Below are 19,351 nucleotides of genomic sequence, written 5' to 3'. Positions count from 1 at the left end.
GCCTGGGAGAGCTTCCAATTTGCAAACTGTATTCTTCACTTTGAAAGTGATGAATTAAACTTGGTCAGGACCTATGCTTTGAAGCTCTGGCTGCATGGAGAATGCCAGTTTATTACCAAGGAGTATCTCTTCCCCAGGGAGGATCCCACAGGCTTTGCTGAGCAATTCCCATTCACCCTGTATTCATACACATCCGGGTATCTGGAACTATATCAATTAATGGTTACCTTAGTTAGGGAAATTAACCAGTCTAATTTTGATTGGCAATTCACTGGGCTCCTCCTTGAGACCGCAGCACAGCTGGCAGTTTCTCTTGCAGAGCAAGATAAAAACAATAAAAAGGAACTTGGGGAAGCAAAAAGGAAATCTTTCCTTGCAGCCCTTCTGCAGGGCAGCAGCTCATTTCTTATTGTCTCTACTCTGTATCATCAAAATCAAGCAGTGCAGGAGTTTGTTTTACTTGTGGAAAAGCAAGTCATGGGAGGAAAGAATGTAAGAGGGAGCTGAAGGAGATGCTGCAAACAAAAGAGAAAGCCCCCAGACAACCCTGAAGGACTCGCACTCTATCCCTATTCACTCAGCATGATCCAGCTACAGGCAGGGGCAGCAGGAGGGCTGGCACAAGGAGGGGGATATTCAGGCCACCATGCTGCTGACTCCTGTTGGAAGTGGCTCCTTGCTCATACAGGGCCAAGAACGGTCTGTTCTGGTTGACACTAGTGCCACATTCTCAGTGTTAAACCGGGCTCCTTTCCCCACTCTCCTCCCCCCAGAGTGAAGAGTGTATCTCAGCTGGGGAGATTGCTAAGAAGAACATTCCAGCCTATATCTCAGAACCTCTCTTCCTTTTTATGGTAGGATCAGTACCTTTCACCCTTTTGTCTTAGTCCTTGAGACTTTTATTAGGATGTGACCTGCTCCATAAATTACAGGCCACTACTTCATTTGATCTTAAAGGAACCATTACATTGTGCCTTTTATCCCTGACACCCTGCATCTCGGAAAGTCTCCCCATTCCTTTAGGTCTCTTTCCCTTCACCCCTTCTGGACATCCAGCACTTAATCAAAACCTCTTTATCTTGGGATTTTCAGAGGCTACTGATATCGGGTTAGTTAGTAGTATTATTGTTGTGCAGCTGGACTCATCTAAATCCTTACTCTCCATGGGTGAATTTCTCCTCAGCACTGAAGACTTTGAAGGATTGTGACCTCTTATCAATGCCTATCTATTTAAGGGCTTCATTATTCTCTGTACTACCCAGTGAGCACACCCATCTTTCTAATCCATAAGTCTGGTGGATAGAACTGGAAGAAAATAACTCTTTGAAAATTAGGATTGGGAAAGTGGAATAAAATTCCATTAAAAGATTGAAAAATTAAGAAAATCTGATAGAAAAACAAGTGATCTGGAGAACAGATTGAGAAAAGACAATATGAGAATTGTCAAACTACCCAAAATTTAATAGGATACTTTTAATATCCTATATTAATATAGGATTAATAAAAAATAATATAATAAAAATGTATTTTTATTTTAATAAAATAAAAATAAATAATAAAAAAGAATCTGGATACATTATAGAATAAGGAAGTAAAGTAGAAATAGAATCTACTGACCATCCACTCTAAGAGATCCTATGAAGAAAATTACAGGAATGTCATAGCCTTGTTTCAAAATGTCCAAATAAAAGAGAAAATATTGTAAGAAACAAGGAAAAAAAATTAAATACTGAGGAAAATAATCAGTATTTCATAAGACCTGGTAGGTTCTATACTAAAAGACAGTAGATTTTGGAATATAATGTTTCAAAGAACAAAGTAAAAGGATTGTATCCAAGAATAATCAATGGATTAATTCATTTAGAATGAATGAAAATGTCTATTAGATGGACTGAATTTATGAATTAATAAAAGAGTAAAGAAAATGGCATGCATACATTCATGAAATGAATTAACTAATGTCCATTGTTTTAAATGAAGTGGTTCAGTCCACCCTTAGGCCTGTCCACATTGGGTTGAGAAGGAAGCCAAATCCCCTTGTACTAAATAAAGAGGAGAAGAGAGAGGGAAACAAAGGGTGAATTTGAGTGTGGTCAGAGAAGAAAGGTGAGACACATGTACCCCCATCTTCTCTAAAAGACTCATTTCTATACTTCTCTGTCACATCATGACAAGAGGGAGATGCAAAGGGGAAAATGAAACCAGCTTTTTCTAATGACCTACTTGTGTCCTAGACACAGTGTTAAGCACACCACAAACACTGCCTCATTGGATCTAAAGATCAATGTGAGGTTCCTGCTATTTTTGGTCTCATTTTGCAATTTGGAACCCGAGGGACACAAATGTTGAATAATATGTCCAGGGTCATACACAATATAAGTAATGACAAGTCCAGGAGACAATTTGAGGGTAATAAATAATCAGTTTTTTAATGATGGCTAGGAAATAAGACATTGAGATCAGGATCTTGGCTGGAAGCCAAGGATGCCTCTGAAGAGTATTGAATTCTTCAAAAGTCTTTAGAAAGGAGGCTATACCTGAGGGTGGAAACCAAGAAGCCCTGAGGGGGTGGACCAGGAACTGGGCAAGAGTCTTCTTCTCCACCTGTTGAGGGTATGAGGAGCTTTAGCTGCCTCCAGATATCTGGACAAAGACATCCATCTCTCCAGCCAATGAACCACGAACAGTGATCCGGGTAATAATAACCTATGTAAGCTTCTCTTTAGTGATGGAAAATCATGTACCTCAAGGATTTGAGCCAATTCATGCATCAGGGATGTCCTTTAGAGTTGGTGGAATAACCTACAAGGGACTGGTTTCTGGAGGAAGAAATAGGAAGGGAAATTCTTAACCCTAATTGAATAATTAGTTATTAATATCCGTGAAATGATGATTTTTCTCACTAGTAAGTTTCCAATACAAGATTGTAATTCATTTTTTCCCTAGACCCACCTCTATGCACTGTGGCGCCCCCTAGGGGCATCCTAGAAAAAGGCAGAGAAGATAGAGAGAGGCATAGCCTGATGTCCTTCTCTGTCTCTGTGTCCCCAGGGTGTCGGAGAGGAGCAGGGATCCATGGAGCGCGGACCACCCAACATGACGGTGTCCCCCACGCCTGAATGTCCAGGATATTATTCCAACAATTCAACAGACTACAATGAAAATAAGAGTTTATTTAAAAGATTTCTCTGTTATGACCGGATGAACATCCCCTCTCTGCTCATTGCGCTGCTTGGGCTGCTGGGGAACGGTGCCGTCCTGTGGCTCCTGGGCTTCCGCATCCCGAGGAATCACTTTTCCGTCTACATCCTCAACCTGGCGGCGGCCGACGCCCTCTTCCTTTGTGGTTCCTTTCTTAAATCCATACATCCGTGTTTTGGAAAGTTTAGGGATTTAACATGGGTAATACTGTTCTTCCTCAAATATCTGTTCTACACTGTGGGCCTGAGCCTCCGGGCCGCGATCAGCACCGAGCGCTGTCTATGCGCGCTCTTCCCCCTCTGGTACCGATGTCGCCGCCCCGAGGACACGTCGGCCGCGGTCTGCGCTGTCCTCTGGGCTCTGATCGGGACGCTCTGGTTACTTTCTTTTGTTCTTTTGTTTACTTTTTATGAAGTGATTTATATCTTCCTGATCGCAGGTGCGCGGCTCCTCCTTCTCACCCCGGTGCTGTGCGTGTCCAGCCTGACTCTGCTGCTGAGGGTCCAGTGCAGCTCCCGGCGCCGGCGGCCCCCCAGGCTCTACCTCCTGGTCATGCTCACGGTCCTCATGTTCCTGCTCTGCGGCCTGCCCTGGGGGGTGTTGGATTTCATGAATGTTTACTTCAAATTAAACGTGTCTTGTTGGCCCTATGACGCCTTGGCCTGTGTGAACAGCAGTGTGAACCCCCTCATTTACTTCTTCGTGGGCAGACTAGGGAATAAGCGGAGGGAGCCTCTCAGGGAGGTGCTCCAGAGGGCCCTTGGGGATGAGCAGGAGTTAGGAGGAGGGACAACAAACACCCCCCACACCAGCAACCAGGAGATCACAGTCTAAACTTAAGATGTTCAGATACAGCAGCCCTTGAAGTGAGCCCCCTGCTCCAGACCCAGTAGCAGCTCCCCCCTCCCTGGGAGGAAAATCAGGATTCCCCTGCCATTATTTATGTGGCTGCCTAAGATGTGAACTCTAGGTGATGAACATTTATTAGGTGCCTATTGTATGCCAGGCATACAATATATCCAAATATATCCAAAAAGGACAGAACTCTAAGGCCTGGAATGGGAAGAATTGAGGTCACATCTAGTCTAAGAACGTAAGCTGTATAACCCTGCACAAGTCCCTCAACTCTGCCTCAGTTTCCTCATCTGTAAAATGAACTATCAAAAGAAATGCCAAAGCTCTCAAGTATCTTTGTCCAGAAAACCCCAGATAGGGTTATATGACTGAACAACAAGACTATACCAGGAACTGAACTAAGTTCCTTCAAAATATTGCATTTAGAGGCTGAAAGGTGGCCCACTGGATAGAGCAGCAGCCCTGAAGTCAGGAGGACCCGAGTTCAAATCTGGTGTCAGATACTTAACACTTCCTAGCTGTGTGACTCTGGGCAAATCTCTTAAGCCCAATTGTCTCAGCAAAGAAAAAAAAAATCCGGTTTAATCCTCACAATATAGCTGGAAGGGATGTGTTCTCCACACATCCATTTTACACTTAAGGAAACAGACACAGGCAGAGGTTTAATCACTTGCTCAGTCAAAACTAGTAATTATCTGAGACTGGATTTGAATTCAGATCTAATTCCAGACTTTGGAGCTCTGTAACTTGCTGGAGGTTCCTGTATCTAGGGACTTCAGGGTAAAGGTTCATGTGTCAATAGTCCAGAGGAAGACTTCTAAAACAAATGGTCACTGTCCCTATCCTGAAGAATAGAGGAAAAAGAAACACAAACACATACATACAGAGAAAGAGAGAACAACTATTTCCTGTGAAATATCCTGGAAGAAATCATTGAGCCTCCATTTGATTAGATTTTTTTTTTTTTAATCCCAAATAGCCAGATCTTTTCCTTTGTAATTCAGCTAAGAGGAACACAGAAGACAAAAATACAGACACACACACAAACACAAACTGCTTTTTTAAATCAATCAAGCTTCTGTTCTCAGCCCCACCTTGGGATGGAGCAAGGAGGGGAGTCCTGGAGCAGAAGCTTTAGGAGCCGGCTGGCCAGGTATTGATGGTTCCTTTCCATTTACATTCAGTGCTCAGTTCCTCCAAGTGCACCTTATAATAGACTGCTTTCAAATATAGTTTTATTGGACTCATTCCATCAACTTCTTGGAGTTGTCTGGGTTTCAAAGTCTTTGTCCCAACTAGGAGCTCCATACATCCTAGAGAAGTGACCATTGGCCAATTACTTTTCCCTTGTGAAAATTTAGACTTTCCAGACAGAGCTTTGGGGAATCATGGAGGTGAAGCTGTTGGGAGAAACTTTGCCCTCTAATAACAACTGGAAATTCTGAGTAACTAGGGTTAATGCTTTTACATGGAAAGGATCCTTAGCTGACTGGCAATCCTGAATGTCTGGATGAAGGTAGAGGAGAATCCTTCCCATTTCCAAAGAAAAGCCCCTTAGCAGAGGATTTTGTAGGGGTGAAGATTTTATGGCCTCATTGGTCTTACAACCAACAGCCCAGCTGGTGGGCCCTGGAACATTCGGTAGGTCTTGGTCCAAAGCAAGTCTGGTATCAAAGGTGGCAGCAGAAGAGACTGCAGATAAAAGGGTGACTGATTCTTTGCCATTTCACCACAGAGGACAGGTAATTAGCAAGTGCTGGGATCATCCTTTGTGCTCCTCCTGTTTGCTGTCACCAATATCCTGCAGGAGAAGTCTAGGAAACGCCATCACAATGTGGAAGATTTGGGATTCCGAATCATTTGAAGAAAGTGGTGGTAGTAAAGCTTGGGATTTATGGGCTTTGTCTTGTTCCATATTCGCTGACTATATTCTTTCATGGTATCATCATCTCGTGACTTACCTGAGAAACATTTTGAAAAATGATAGTTGTGTGTCTATCTGCTTGTGTAAGTTTTCCTTCATTTTAATTAGCAACTCAGGAGGTTTAATTCACCTTTTTTCATTTTATTCTCAGCCTTCATTTCTAGTCCCTTTTCTTCTCCAGCTTTTTAAAGCATTAATCTCTTCTTAACTTCCAGCATTTTCTCTTCCAGGTCCCGAATCAGCTGCTGGGTTTCAGGATAGAACCATTAACAGATAAAATGTTTTTCATAATTGCCAAGATTAGTTCAAAATCACCATCCCCTTTTCCCAACTTTTTCTCAAGGGCGTGAGTCACCCGGATCCTTTGTAAAGCCAGAGGTTTTGCTCCTAACTCTGTCTTCATTCCTTCCATTTTCCTTTTTAAACTTTCAAGCTTTGAATCCCGCCATCTGCCGCACATTCCCCCGCGGGACTCACTTTACTTGCTTCCCCCCCTTCCTTCTAGTCCAGTAGTTGTCCTTTAATTCGCTTCTTCATTCTGAGCAGCTGCCGAACCATATTCCAATCTCCAGCCTCCTCCTTCTTTCTTTCTCTCCAGCCTCTTTCCTAGAGGACGCGGCTGGAGGGGCCGCAGATCTGCTCCGGGCAGTGGGCACGGTCCGTGGGTGCCAGGGTCTGGCGCAGATGGCAGCGACCCGGCCCGGTTGGGCGCTAGGCGCTGGGCCCTCGGCACCAGCTTCTCCTCTCCCCACACCTCCTTGCCCGGTGGACCGGAGGAGACAATCGGCCCTTTATCCCCAGCACCTGGGCGGTGCGTGGCGTGTCCTCATCCTCCCCTTCAGCCGCGTAGTTGACCCGGGCAGCCGCTCCCCTCCGCGGGCCCTGGTCCCCAGTACGCGTTTCTCCTCCTTGCGCTCTCTGCCATCCTCGCTAGTGCTGCTCCTGCCCCGGCGCTGCCTCCCTTCCCTCACAAGTTCCTGCCCGTCCTACTTTGGTCGTTCCCAGGTGTTGTAACACTTGAACTTTACCGTCCCTGCTGGTACCGCTTTTGGGGCGCAGGGACATGGGGGGAGGGGAGCGGGCTTCCTCTTCTCCTCGCAAATTCAAGTCCTGACTAATCCTGTGCTGGGAGCGCAAGGACCTGTTGTTCCCTCCTTCCTTTTCCTCCCCTTCCGGGGACTCTGGTTTAAATTCCCCGGGACCCCTATTTCTCCTCCGGGGAGTTGGGGCCCAGGGTGTTGCGAACCGACTGGAGCTCCTTCTGGTCCCCCCGCAACTGCGCTCGGCTGCCAGGACTCAGTGCTCAGCTCCTCCCTCCTCCAAGGGGAGGACGTGTGCCGGAGCAGCCAAGGGCGAGCTTCAATCCTCCGCCACCCCACTGCCGTGCTTCCTCCTTCTCCCAGAGAAGGTCGCCTCCATTTGATTTCTCCAGAGATAATGACCTTACTCCATCCTCAATCCTTTCAGTTCCCATATTTTACGTGGTCTACACATAGAATAGGGGGATCACATGATAATTTAAAATTTTTATTATTCATATAATCAATTATGTTGATAAGATTCTTCAGGTTAAAACATCCTATATGTGTTTCTGATATAAAACCCACTTTGTCATAAAGTAATCTTTTTAATACAGTGTTATAATTTTTAGCCAATGTTTAGTGGTTTTGCTTCCATATTCATTAGTGAAATTAGTCTATATTTTTCTTCCTCTGTTTTTACCATTTGTGGGTCTGATATTCCATATCATATTTATTTCTTAACAGGAGGTTGCTAAAATTCCCACTTTGCCTATTGTTCCAAACAATTTATTTAATATTAAAATTAGTTAATTTTGAATGTTGGAGAAAATTCTCTTATAGATCCATTTTTACCAGGTATTATTTTCCCCTAAAAGTTCATTTATGGCCTGTTCAATTTCTTTTTCTAAAATAGGTCTACTCATAGCACCCTATACCAAGATAAGTTTAAAATGAGTTCAAGGTATAAACATAAACATATGATACCATAAGCAAATTATGAGAACAACAAACAGTCTACCTCTCAAATCTCTGGGGAAAGGAGGAATTTAAGCCAAAAAAGAACTAGAGAGCATCGTGAAAGGCAAAAGGGATAATTTTGGTTATAATAAATTGAAAGGCTTTACACAAATAAAAACAATACTGCCAAGTTTAGAAGGGAAGCAGAAAGCTGGGGAAACCAACAAGTGTTTAAGAAAAGGATTTTCTCATTTCTAGCATATATGAAGAGAATTGGCTCAAATTTGTAAAATACAAGCCATCCTCCCACTGATAAATGATCAAAGAATATCAACACAATTTTCAGATAAAGAAATTCAGACTATTTCTAATGATGTGAAAGAATATTCTGAATCACTCTTGATTGGAGAAATGCAAATTAAAACAACTGAGGTACCATCTCTGATTGGCTAAGATGACAGGAAAAGATAGTGATGAATGTTAGAGGGAATGTGGGAGGACTGGGACATTGGTGCATTGTTGATGGAACAGTGAAATGGTCCAACCATTTTGGAGAGCAATTTAGAGCTATGCTCAAGGGACTATAGAACTGTGCATGCCCTTTGACCCAGCAGTGTCTGTACTGGGTCTGTATTCCCTGAAGGTCATGGAGGGGGAAGGAGACCCATAGGTACAGAAGTCTTTGTATCTGCCCTTTCTGTAGTGGCAATAGGTGGTATATGAATGTGATGGTGTGTGGTTATTCTATCAGAAGTGATAAGCAGACTAGAAAGACTTGCATGGACTACTATTGGATAAAGTGAGCAGAACCAAGATAACATTGGCACAGTAACAACAACATTATGTGATGATCCACTGTGATGGACTTATCTCTTTTGAAGTGTGGTGATTCAAGGAATTCCAATGGACCAATGATGGAAACTGCCATCTGCAGCAAGAGACAGAATTCTGGATGCTAGATCTGGATTAAAGCATAGTATTTTCACATATTTGCTGTGATTTTTGTTTCCTTTTTTTTTCCTCTCACATTTTTCTTTCTCCCTCTTGACCTGGATTTTCTCATGTAGCATGATGAATATGGAAGTATGTTTGGAGGAACTGCACATGTTGAACCTGCACCAGATGGCTTACTATTTGGGGGATGAAGAGAGAAGGAGAAAAATTTGGAACACAGTATTTACAGGGGTTAATATTAAGAACTATCTTTGCATGTATTTGAAAAAATAAAAGGTAAAAATATCTATACATACATACACATATACATACATCAAGTGTGTATATAGCTATTCTATTTCTACTTTTAATCTAGGCAATTTATATTTTTATAAATATGCTTCCATTTCACTTAAATTGCTAAATATATAGACATATGATTGGACAAAATAACTTATTACAGTTGATTTCATTTCATCTTTATTAGAGATAGTTTAAACACTTTGCATTTTTAATATTAGTGATGTGGTTTCCTTCTCTATTTTTTTTCATTAAAATAGATAAATAAGTGGCTAATGTGATTGGGGATTTTCAACTTGTTCTTTTTCCCATTTTAATTGCATGCCCAATTCATTGGTTTGTCTTTCTCTACTTTATTGATGTAAGTATTTAAGGATATGAATTTTCCCATGATTCTTGCTTTGCCTGTATCCCACAGGTTTTGGAATGTTGTCTCATTATGGTATTTCTTAAATCAAGTTATTGTTTCTTTGAGTTATTCTGTAGCTCACTCATACTTTAAGATTACGTTGTTTCATTGCCAATTAATTTTTAATCTGTGTTTCTGTGGTCACTTATTAAATGTATCTCTTATTGCATTGTGATCTGAAAAAGATATTTTAAATATTTCTGATGTTAACTATAAAATTTTATGTCCCAATAGATGTGAATCTTTTTAAAGGTATCATAAAGTGCTGAGGAAAAATGGTTTATTTATTTCTATTTCTAGTCAATTCTTTACAGATAGCTATCACATACATCTAGTTTATCTAAATTTCTATCCATTGCCTTAACTTTTTTCTTATTTACTTTTGGTTAGATTTACCATTCTCAATGCCAAATATTAAAGACTCACACTATTAATGTATTAATATGTATAGTTCATTAACTTTTTAAAAGTTAGTTTCTGGAATTACATATATTTAACATATATTGAATACTTGTAGTCTAGGGAAAAGAGAAGGAGAAAAATTTGGAACACAAGGCTTTGCATGGGGTGAATATGGAAAGCTATATTTGCATGTATTTCAAAAATAAAAAGTTATTATTAAAAAGTAAAATAAAAATCCATTTCCATTGTATTTGGTGCATATAGTTCAGTACAGAACTCATTATCTCATATCAAAATATAGCTAATGAAATTATCTTTTTTAATTGAATCTATTTTAGCCCTAATTTTGTTTGAGATCATGATGGCTATTCCCATCTTTATTCCATCAGGTGAAGCACAGTAAATTGTTTACCACTCTCCATTTTAACTCTGTATATCTCTTACTTATAAGTGTGTTTCTGGTAAACAACATATTGTTGGGTGCTGATTTTTACTTCATTTTTCTATCTGCTTTTATTTTAATGTACCAGCAAAGTTATAGATATTATTTTTTTTTGGCTGACATGATTGGGATTAGGTGATTTGCCCAGGGTCACAAAACCTGGAAATGTTAAGTATCTGAGGCTAGATTGGAACTCAGGTCCTCCTGACTTTGGGACTGGTACTCTATCCACTATACCGACTAGCTACCCCCTAATTTTTCATTTAAAAATTTGACATTTAATAAACTTAGAGACTTTTAGATATTTGTCTAAATTTAGTAAAATTTAGTAAAATGACCCAATGATAATATCAGAATTAAATGGAAATTTTGATATAGATGATTCAGAAGAAATATAAGGAAAGACTAATTATAAGGAACTCATCAAATTCAAACATTAAATTAATAATTCCAATCAATGAAAATGTTATCAATATTATTCTTAGGTCGAAAATCATTACCCAGTACTTTGAAACAAAGGTTGAGGCTGGATTGAATATTATGGAGTGAGTCTAAAAATCAACATTGGGAGGCAAAGGTAAAAAGGAGGAGTTATTCCATACAAGAGAGGCACGAAAGGAAGAACTGATATAGAGATGCAGGGGAAATTTTAGTAAAATGACCCAAAACGTGTACCGCTTCTCTGGTTAATATTTTCTTTGCTGATGAAGAAGGTTTCCTTGCTCACAGTCAGGTCCACTCCTTGGACTTTGGACCTCAGGAAATCAGAAGATTGCTTTATACCTGAACACATTTGCTGGAAGGCTGGTGTTTGGCCATTGCATCAGGAGAGTAGAAGCAAAAAAGGCTGCCAGAGTTGGTGGTACAAAGGGGTCCAACTGAAGCTACTTTCCACCTGGGAATAGCAACAGGACAGGAGCAAAGAACACATATCCCTTAATTTGGGAAATCTGGAGACAGAGTGGACCATTTGTCTCAAAGGGGATTTGAATCAACAGTCTAAGAAAGAAGTTCTTTTCCTCTCCTTAGATGTCTATGGAGAATCAAAGTCTCTCCATCTACACCCAGGGACAATGGCTTCATTTCAAAGCATCTGTTCCTTCAGCACTGAGTTACTCCATGCATGGAAGCAGCCCGATTCATCATCTCTGAATGAGCCATGACTTAGGGGAGAAGATAAGCAGGGAGGACCAATGAGAACTCAGCAGGAGGCCCCATAAAAGCAATCCCACTCTTTATTCTGACCAGTCCCAGCTGCATCCTCTCTCCAAGAAAAGAAAGCTTCTCCCCACAGTCCTGTCAATCAGGGTCTCCTCTCTTGGGACTGAAGTGTCACTGAGATTGGAGAGAGAAGAGCTAGCCTGGGAGGGGTGGTCTGAGGCCTCAGGTGTGGTTGGCCCTAGGAGGAAAACAGCAGAAGGAATGGCCTCCTCTGAAGTCTGGTGCCATTCCTGGGCAGTGTCTGCAAGGACATGTTGCCCTCAGGGCCTCTACCCAACCCCCTGGTCCTGCAGTGTCTTCTCCCCTCCCTCCCCATATCATTCCCCTCTCCTCCATCACAGAAAATGATTCTCTCAACTCACAGGCAATGCTGAAGCTTGGTGTCCTCTCCCCCTTTCTGTTTTTAGTCTGCCTGACTTAGTTCTAGATCTGATTGCTGTTCTATGTGATTCAGATATGGGACAAATTACCTTATTGCTTGTCAAAAAAGGAACGAATCAATTTTCATGTCTCACAAATCTCACACACGGACATAATACCTCTCTCTATCTCTGTCTCTCTCCTTCACTCCTACTCCCTCTCTCTCTGTCTCCCTTTCCCTCCTCTCTCTTTCCCTTGCTTCCTTCTTCTTTCCCTCCTTCTGTCTTTGTTTCTGCTTCTGTCTTTTTTTCTCTGTTTCTCTTGCTCTGACTCTCTCTTCCTTTCTCTGTTTTTCTCTTTTTCTCTGCCCCCACTCCAGTTTTAGATATGAGACAATAATATCTACAGAAGGCCAGTGATTTGCTCACAGGGGACGAGATAGTGTCATATACAAGTGTCCTCATTGCCAGACCAGCATTCCACTCATCTCTTTCAGAAAAGATCTCTTGAGATCTTTCTAATAAATTCCACTATGTCGGGCACTGGGCTGTTGTATTTGGACTCAAATGCCTCATGGGAAAGTTCTGAGGTAGAACTAAGGAAAGGAACCCATCAAAAAGAAGTGAATCAGCTGAAACAAAGGAAGTCAGTTTGGGAGGAAACATGATATTGATATGAGATAAATCCCAAAAGAGGAAATTGGCCAGATGTTTAGCAGAAAACATCATTGCTCAATTTGTACCTAAAAAGGAGATTGAGAAAATAGCACTGATTATTGCCTCACAGGTTGACTTTTTTTCTTTAGTTTGTGAGATTCTAGCTAAATGTTCCATTCAAAGTCAATTACTTTAGAAGTTTCCAAATTCACACAAGCCAGGAAAGGGTCAAATGCCCAGGTTCTAACTGAAGAATGCTTCCCTGTTCACCTGAGATTGTCACCAGTGCAGCCCCACAAACCTGACTCTTCCAAATGCCAATACAAGCTTTTTATTGTCCTTTTATTCCTATCAATTACTTTTACAATCAACCATTCTTGTCCTTTGTTTTTAAAACCACTTTTTAAAAAACTTTCTATAAAATTTTATAAACTCTATCCTATATATTTTAGTAAAGGGAGAAAGCAAGAGAAACTTAGATTCTGAAAATAGATAATATCTAAATAACTTTGGAACCAATGTCACAGAATTTGTACCACATGTCCAGCAGAGCATAGCCCATATAATATTTACAAATTGTCCAATATATAATTTAGAAAGCAACATAGTATAATGGGGACAAACTAGAACCATTCCCAATAAGGTCGGGAACAAGGTTGCCCACTATCACCATTACTATTCAATATTGTATTGGAAATTTTAGCTTTGGGAATCAGAAAAAAAAAAGAGAGATTAAAGGAATTAGAGTCGGTCATTAGGAAACCAAATTATCACTTTTTGCAGATTATATGAAGGTGTAATTACAGAACCCTAGAGAATCAACCAAAAAACTAGTAGAAAAAATTTGCAACTTTAGCAAAGTTGTAGGATACAAAATAAATCCACATAAATCATCAGCATTGTTATATACTATCAATAAAGTCCAGCAGCAAGAGATACAAAGAAAAATTCCATTCAAAATAGCTGTTGCTGGTATAAAATATCTGGGAATCTATTGCCAAGGGAAAGACGGGAACTGTGTGAGCACAACTGCAAAACTCTCTCCACACAGATAAAGTCAGATCTAATCAGTTGGAAAAATATCAAGTGTTCATGGATAGGTTAAACTAATATATAAAGATGACAATACTACCTAACAATCTACTTATTTAATGCTTTGTCAATTAAACTCCCAAGAAATTATTTTACAGAGCTACAAAAAATAGCAACAAAGTTAATCCAAAAGAACAAAAAATCAAGAATTTGAAGGAAAATAATGAAAAAAAAAATGCCAATGAAGGTGGCCTAGCTGTGCCAGACCTAAAACTATATTATAAAGCAGCGGTCATCAAAACTGTTTTGTCCTGGCTAAGAAATAGAGTAGTCAATCAGTGGAATAGGTTAGGTTCACAGGACAATATAGTCAATTACTTTAATAATCTAGTGTTTGACAAACCCCCAAATCCCAGATTTGGGGATAAGAATTCACTATTTGACAAAAACTGCCTGGAAAATTGGAAACTAGTATGGCAGAAAGTAGACACTGACCAACATCTAATACCGCATACCAAGATAAGGTTGAAATGGGTTCATGATTTAGACATAAAGAATGATATTATAAGCAAATTAGAAGAACAAAGAATTGTTTACCTCTCAGATCTGTGGAGAAAGAAGGAATTTGTGAGCAAAGAAGTGGAGTTCATTATTGAATACAAAATAGATAATTTTGATTATATTAAGTTGAAAAGTTTTTATACCCGCCCCAACAAAAAAACCTAATGCACAAAATATTAGAAAGGAAGCAATATATTGAGAAAACATTTTTACATTCAAGGGTTATGATAAAGACCTCATTTCTCAAATATAGAGAGAATTGACTGACATTTATAAGAATTCAAACCATTCTCTCATTGACAAATGGTCAAAATATATGAACAAACAATTTTCAGAGGATGAAATTGAGATTATGTCTAGTCATTTGAAAAGGTGCGCCAAATCACAAATTATCAGAGAAATGCAAATTAAGATGATTGTGAGATACCACTACACACCTCTCAGATTAGCTAAGATGGCAGGAAAAGATAATGACGAATGTTGGAGGAGATGTGGGAAAATATATTGTTTTTGGAATTGTGAATGGATCAGGCCATTCTGGAGAGCAATTTGGAACCATGCTCAAAAAGTTATCAAACTGTGCATCCCCTTTCGTCCAGCAGTGTTTCTACTGAGCATATATCCCAAAGAGATCATAAAGAAGGGAAAGGGACCTGTATATGCAAAAATGTCTGTGGCAGCCCTTTTTGTAGTGACTAGAAAATGAAACTGAATGGATGCCCATCAGTTGGAGAATGGCTGAATAAGTTATGGGATATGAATGTTAAGGAATATTATTGTTCTATAAGAAACAACCAGCAGGATGATTTCAAAGACCTGGAGAGACTTACATGAACCGATGCTGAGGGAAGTGAGCAGAACTAGGAGATCATTGTAAATGGCAACAACAAGATGATATGATGATCAATGCTGATGGATCTGACTCTTTCCAACATTGAGATGACTGAGGCCAGTTCCGATGATCTTGTGATGGGGAGAGCCATCTACACCCAGAGAGGACTGTGGGAAATGAGTGTGGACCACAACATAGGATTTTCACTCTTCTTGTTGTTTACTTGTCTTTTGTTTTCTTTTTCTTTTTTTTCCCTTTTTGATCTGATTTTTCTTGTGCAGCAAGATAATTGTTACACCCCTATGGACTACTCTAACCTGGTAGCTCCTTTTTAATCTAGTCTTAATGCGGTTCTTCAATGGCATAGCTAGGTCACACTTAACCTGTCTTTGGGCACCAACCTGGATCCCATAGAGACAGACCACCAGGAGGTAGGGGTGAAGTGAAAGAGAACTTTATTCTTAGATAGCACATATTTATACCTCCCTGAGGTTCTGGGGGCAAAGGGAGGTCCTCTAGGAACCAGGACAGGCAGGTCATGACAGGATTGGCCCAAGAAGGAGGGAGGTGGGCTAGGCTTTGAGAGCACTAAGGAGAGAGAAGTGGTACCTGGGATCAGACATCGTCTCCTGGGGCTATGCCCTACCTCCATGTGAGACTCGCCTGGGCTTCAGAACCTCTCATCCCTCAGGTCCTCCCACATGCCTTGAACTGCATTCCTTACTTCTAGAGGCTTTTTAACTCTTACAATAATTGTATACATATGTATACATATATTGCATTTAACATATATTTTAACATGTCTGATATATTTGGATTACCTACCATCTAGGGGAGTAGGAGGGGAATATTTGGAAGACAAGGTTTTGCAAGGGTCAATGATGAAAAATTATCCATGGATAGGTTTTCAAAATAAAAAGCTTTAATTAAAAAAAAAAAAAAACCATTTAGAACTGAAGAGAACTCTCCGGATGTGGTCTAAGGAGATCATACATCATTCAAGTTGATCCTTAGACTTCTGCTAATTTAGAATTACATCAAGTTGTTTTCTTCTATTTCAGGACTTGACTTTTATATAAATGCAACTCTCACACTGATGAGGTCATTGGCAGTGCAGAGAGTTGTGGGAACCCCTCTTTGGTTGGGATAGGTCCTTCGTGAAAGAATTCATGAACCCGAAAAGTTAGACTGGCAAAAAGAAGTTTATTGTCACTGAGAAATCAGCTTTTGCTAGGAGGCTGACTTCCTCAATGGCAAAGTCCTGACAGAGAGATAAACAGGGATGTGGAGACATCCTAGCATAAAGATAAAGAGGGGTTAATGCGGAGAAGAATGTCTTCTCTGTGGCCAGGGGTCCTCACAGGCAGCTATGCCAAGGAGAGGTCCCTTAGCTTGGCATGGTCCTGCTTTTTGGGCCTCTGCAAAGAAATGAGTTTAAAATTGCCATTTTTAGAAGGAAATCTGAGACTGAAGTTTCACCTAAATAAGATTCCTTCAGTGCTCTCACTGCCCCCAGGCCTAGATGAGATCACTTACTGGGAGTGGTCCTAAGTCAATTTTCAACTCAATAAAGTTATCAGGTCCAGATCTCTAGCTGGGCATAAGTAGGAGTGGTCCTACCTAGATAACTGAAGGAAACCACTTTATCTTGATTCTCTGTGGTGGGCCTGTTAAGAGGAGAGTTTCTCAGAGTTCCAGGAGACTTCCTCCTCCCTTCAAGAAGAGTTTCTCAAGCTTTTAACCCAAAGTCAGAACAGTTTCAAAGTTCCCCTAATCAACTGATTTGAAGAAATTCAATATAATTTTGTTGTTAAAATAAATAACATCCTTAAAAAAAGCAACATAGTGTCTTAAATATATTTAATTTAATTAAGAGATACAAACAGGTGACCTTTTTAAGTAAGTTACCAGAGAACTGTTTTCAATATCCATTTTTAAAATTAAAATCAAGTCAAATGCAGATGTAAATTTCTAGTAGCAATACTTCAATATTAATACATACATATTTCTATAATTTTATTCCCAAATGTATCAATAGAAAATAATTCTATCAAATACAATTTAAATTTAAACATGCAGAGAAATTCCTGTCACATTTTTGGAAGGAAACTCCTCTTTCCCCTCAAAAACTCCATGCTTTTGGACTCCCCCAAAATTTTTGAAGTGGTAAACTATCTTAGACCAGAAGTGGAGATATATGCCCTACACAAAGTGGCAATGGCTTCTATCTCTATCCCACCTAAATTTAGAGTTAGACCACTCCCTTTTACAGGGTCCAGAGTCTCCTGAGAAGGGTTTTTGGGACTCTGGGGAGATTGGAGAATGCAGGGACCCATCTATAGAGAAACTCAGGTTTCTTCCAGAGCATGCAATGGAGGGTTTGGGGGAGCCTGTCATTCTTTGGAGAGGCCAAACTGGACACAAGTTCAAATACATTGGTCCTGGCCATTCCCCAATTCCCTTTGGAAGAGAAGTTTGAAAAGCTTAAGAAAAATTCAGGTCAGTTTGCATCAAGATGCCTGACAGGCAAACAGAGACTAACAGACTTACAAACAAGGGTTTTATATACAAATATCCAGATCTTTCCCTTTGTAATTCAGCTGACTGAGAGAAATACACGGACACACACACACACACACACACACACACACACACAAACTGCTTTTAAATTCCTTTCCTTTCTGTCTAGTACAGAGTTGTTGCCTCCCTACTTCCTGCAGAAGAATCTCTTCTACAACGCCATTTCTTTACTGCTTCTTTACTAGAGTTTCTTGTAAATATCTTTTTTGTGACCTCTTTTGTATTCCAGTGTGGAAATCTCTATACTCCGGTGATCCCAGATCACTAACATTTACTCATCCCCAGATTTCCTGGATTCTTCTCTTCCAGGATTATATGAGAGGTATGTCCCAGGGGTTCCCACTCCTTGGTGCCTTAAATTCCCCATTTTACCAATCTGTCTGATCCCTCAGACCGATGAGAAAGCCCCAGCCACCAAAGGCAATACTAGTGAATGGAACCAGGTGAAGATTTCCCAGCTGTAAGAACTGAGGCCTAAACTTCAGAAAGTCACATTATCCCTATTCTCAAAGGGCTGTAAGGCAGAAAAGCTCAGACCCCAGCTTCAGGAAATTACTATCCCCCAGGAAATAGACAGCACTGATGACCATTGGTCAATAGTTACTTCCTTTTCACTCCATCCAATGGACCCAAGTCTTTTGCTATTTAAGCCATTCCTTGTTCCCAGCCTGGGCCCACACACCATATGGAGCTGCTCAGCTGGTGAGCTTGGACCTCTCCTTGGAAGGACCAAATAAATGCTTCCTGTTGCTGTCTGAAAATGCCTGAGGTGTCACTTTGGCTAAGGGGCTCTAGCACCCTTCCCACACAATTTATGGGGCTCGGTCCAGGATCTGTGACTTCCCAGAGAGATGGCTGGATCCTGATTCACGGCAGGCGCCAAGATGGGTTTTCTCCAGCCATCCTAGGGATCACACTCTCAGTCTCCCTCTCAGTGGAACATGGGCCAGAGGCAGAGGCCCTCAGATAGAAACAGGAGCAGCTCAAGGGTGAGGAAAGTCAGGTAACCTGTGCCCATAATGCAGAAGTGAGAGGCTCCGCCTGTGCCCTTGGGGAGTCCTTGGGTGGAAGGGGACCCTGGGATCACCGAGGCTTAATGATGCAAGGTTAGGGGTTGTAAGGGTCTGGAGAGGAAGCTCCCACAGCCCAATCAGGAAGTAAAGAGACCTTAATGTCTGAGGCACCTGGATGTGATCTCCGGGATCAGTGAGGCCGCCTTCTGAGCCAAAGCTCTGGTCGTATTGAGATCGCATCATCAACAGGTGATGTCTCCTTCTCTTATTGGCTGTGAGTGTGACCTCATAGACCTGATATAAGGAGTGGGGACCAGGAAGTAGGGCAAGGGCAGGATATGAACATGTGGAATAAAGATCTTGAGCTTGTGAGCCTCTGTCTTTGGATGCTCTGTTGGACGTGAGACCACTGCTCTGGGAGGCGGTGGCCAGAGACCCCTGAAGACCTCTGATTGGGTAAGACTGGTAAAGAACCACTGTGTAAAAAAGTGGCCAGAGATCGTCTGAGCTGCACCCCTGTTCATCATGCATGTCAGGTCTCATACTGATGACAATAAAGTAGCTGATGTCCTCCTTTACCTTTATGTGGCCCCTGCTCCGATTCCCCTGCCCATAAGGCACATGCCTCGTGTCATTTATCTGCCCGCTCAT

The 19,351-nt window shown here is 41.0% G+C and overlaps 1 protein-coding gene and 1 pseudogene across 1 annotated transcript in view; one reads left to right on the top strand and one right to left on the bottom strand.

Annotated features, from left to right (window-relative positions):
* LOC100933516 (mas-related G-protein coupled receptor member A-like) overlaps positions 1 to 6,440 on the top strand; it is a 15,270-nt gene extending 8,830 nt beyond the window's left edge. Inside the window, exon 2 of the mRNA XM_031942225.1 lies at positions 3,052 to 6,440. Coding sequence (XP_031798085.1) covers positions 3,076 to 4,035 — 960 coding nt within the window. The 5' untranslated portion in view covers positions 3,052 to 3,075 and the 3' untranslated portion in view covers positions 4,036 to 6,440. The remainder of the gene's footprint in view (positions 1 to 3,051) is intronic.
* On the bottom strand, positions 5,013 to 19,351 carry LOC116420088 (annotated as a pseudogene).

This window comes from Sarcophilus harrisii, chromosome 6 (genome assembly GCF_902635505.1).
Source record: "Sarcophilus harrisii chromosome 6, mSarHar1.11, whole genome shotgun sequence".
In the NCBI taxonomy this organism is placed as follows: Eukaryota; Metazoa; Chordata; class Mammalia; order Dasyuromorphia; family Dasyuridae; genus Sarcophilus; species Sarcophilus harrisii.
This window is presented reverse-complemented; position numbering and strand designations above follow the sequence as displayed.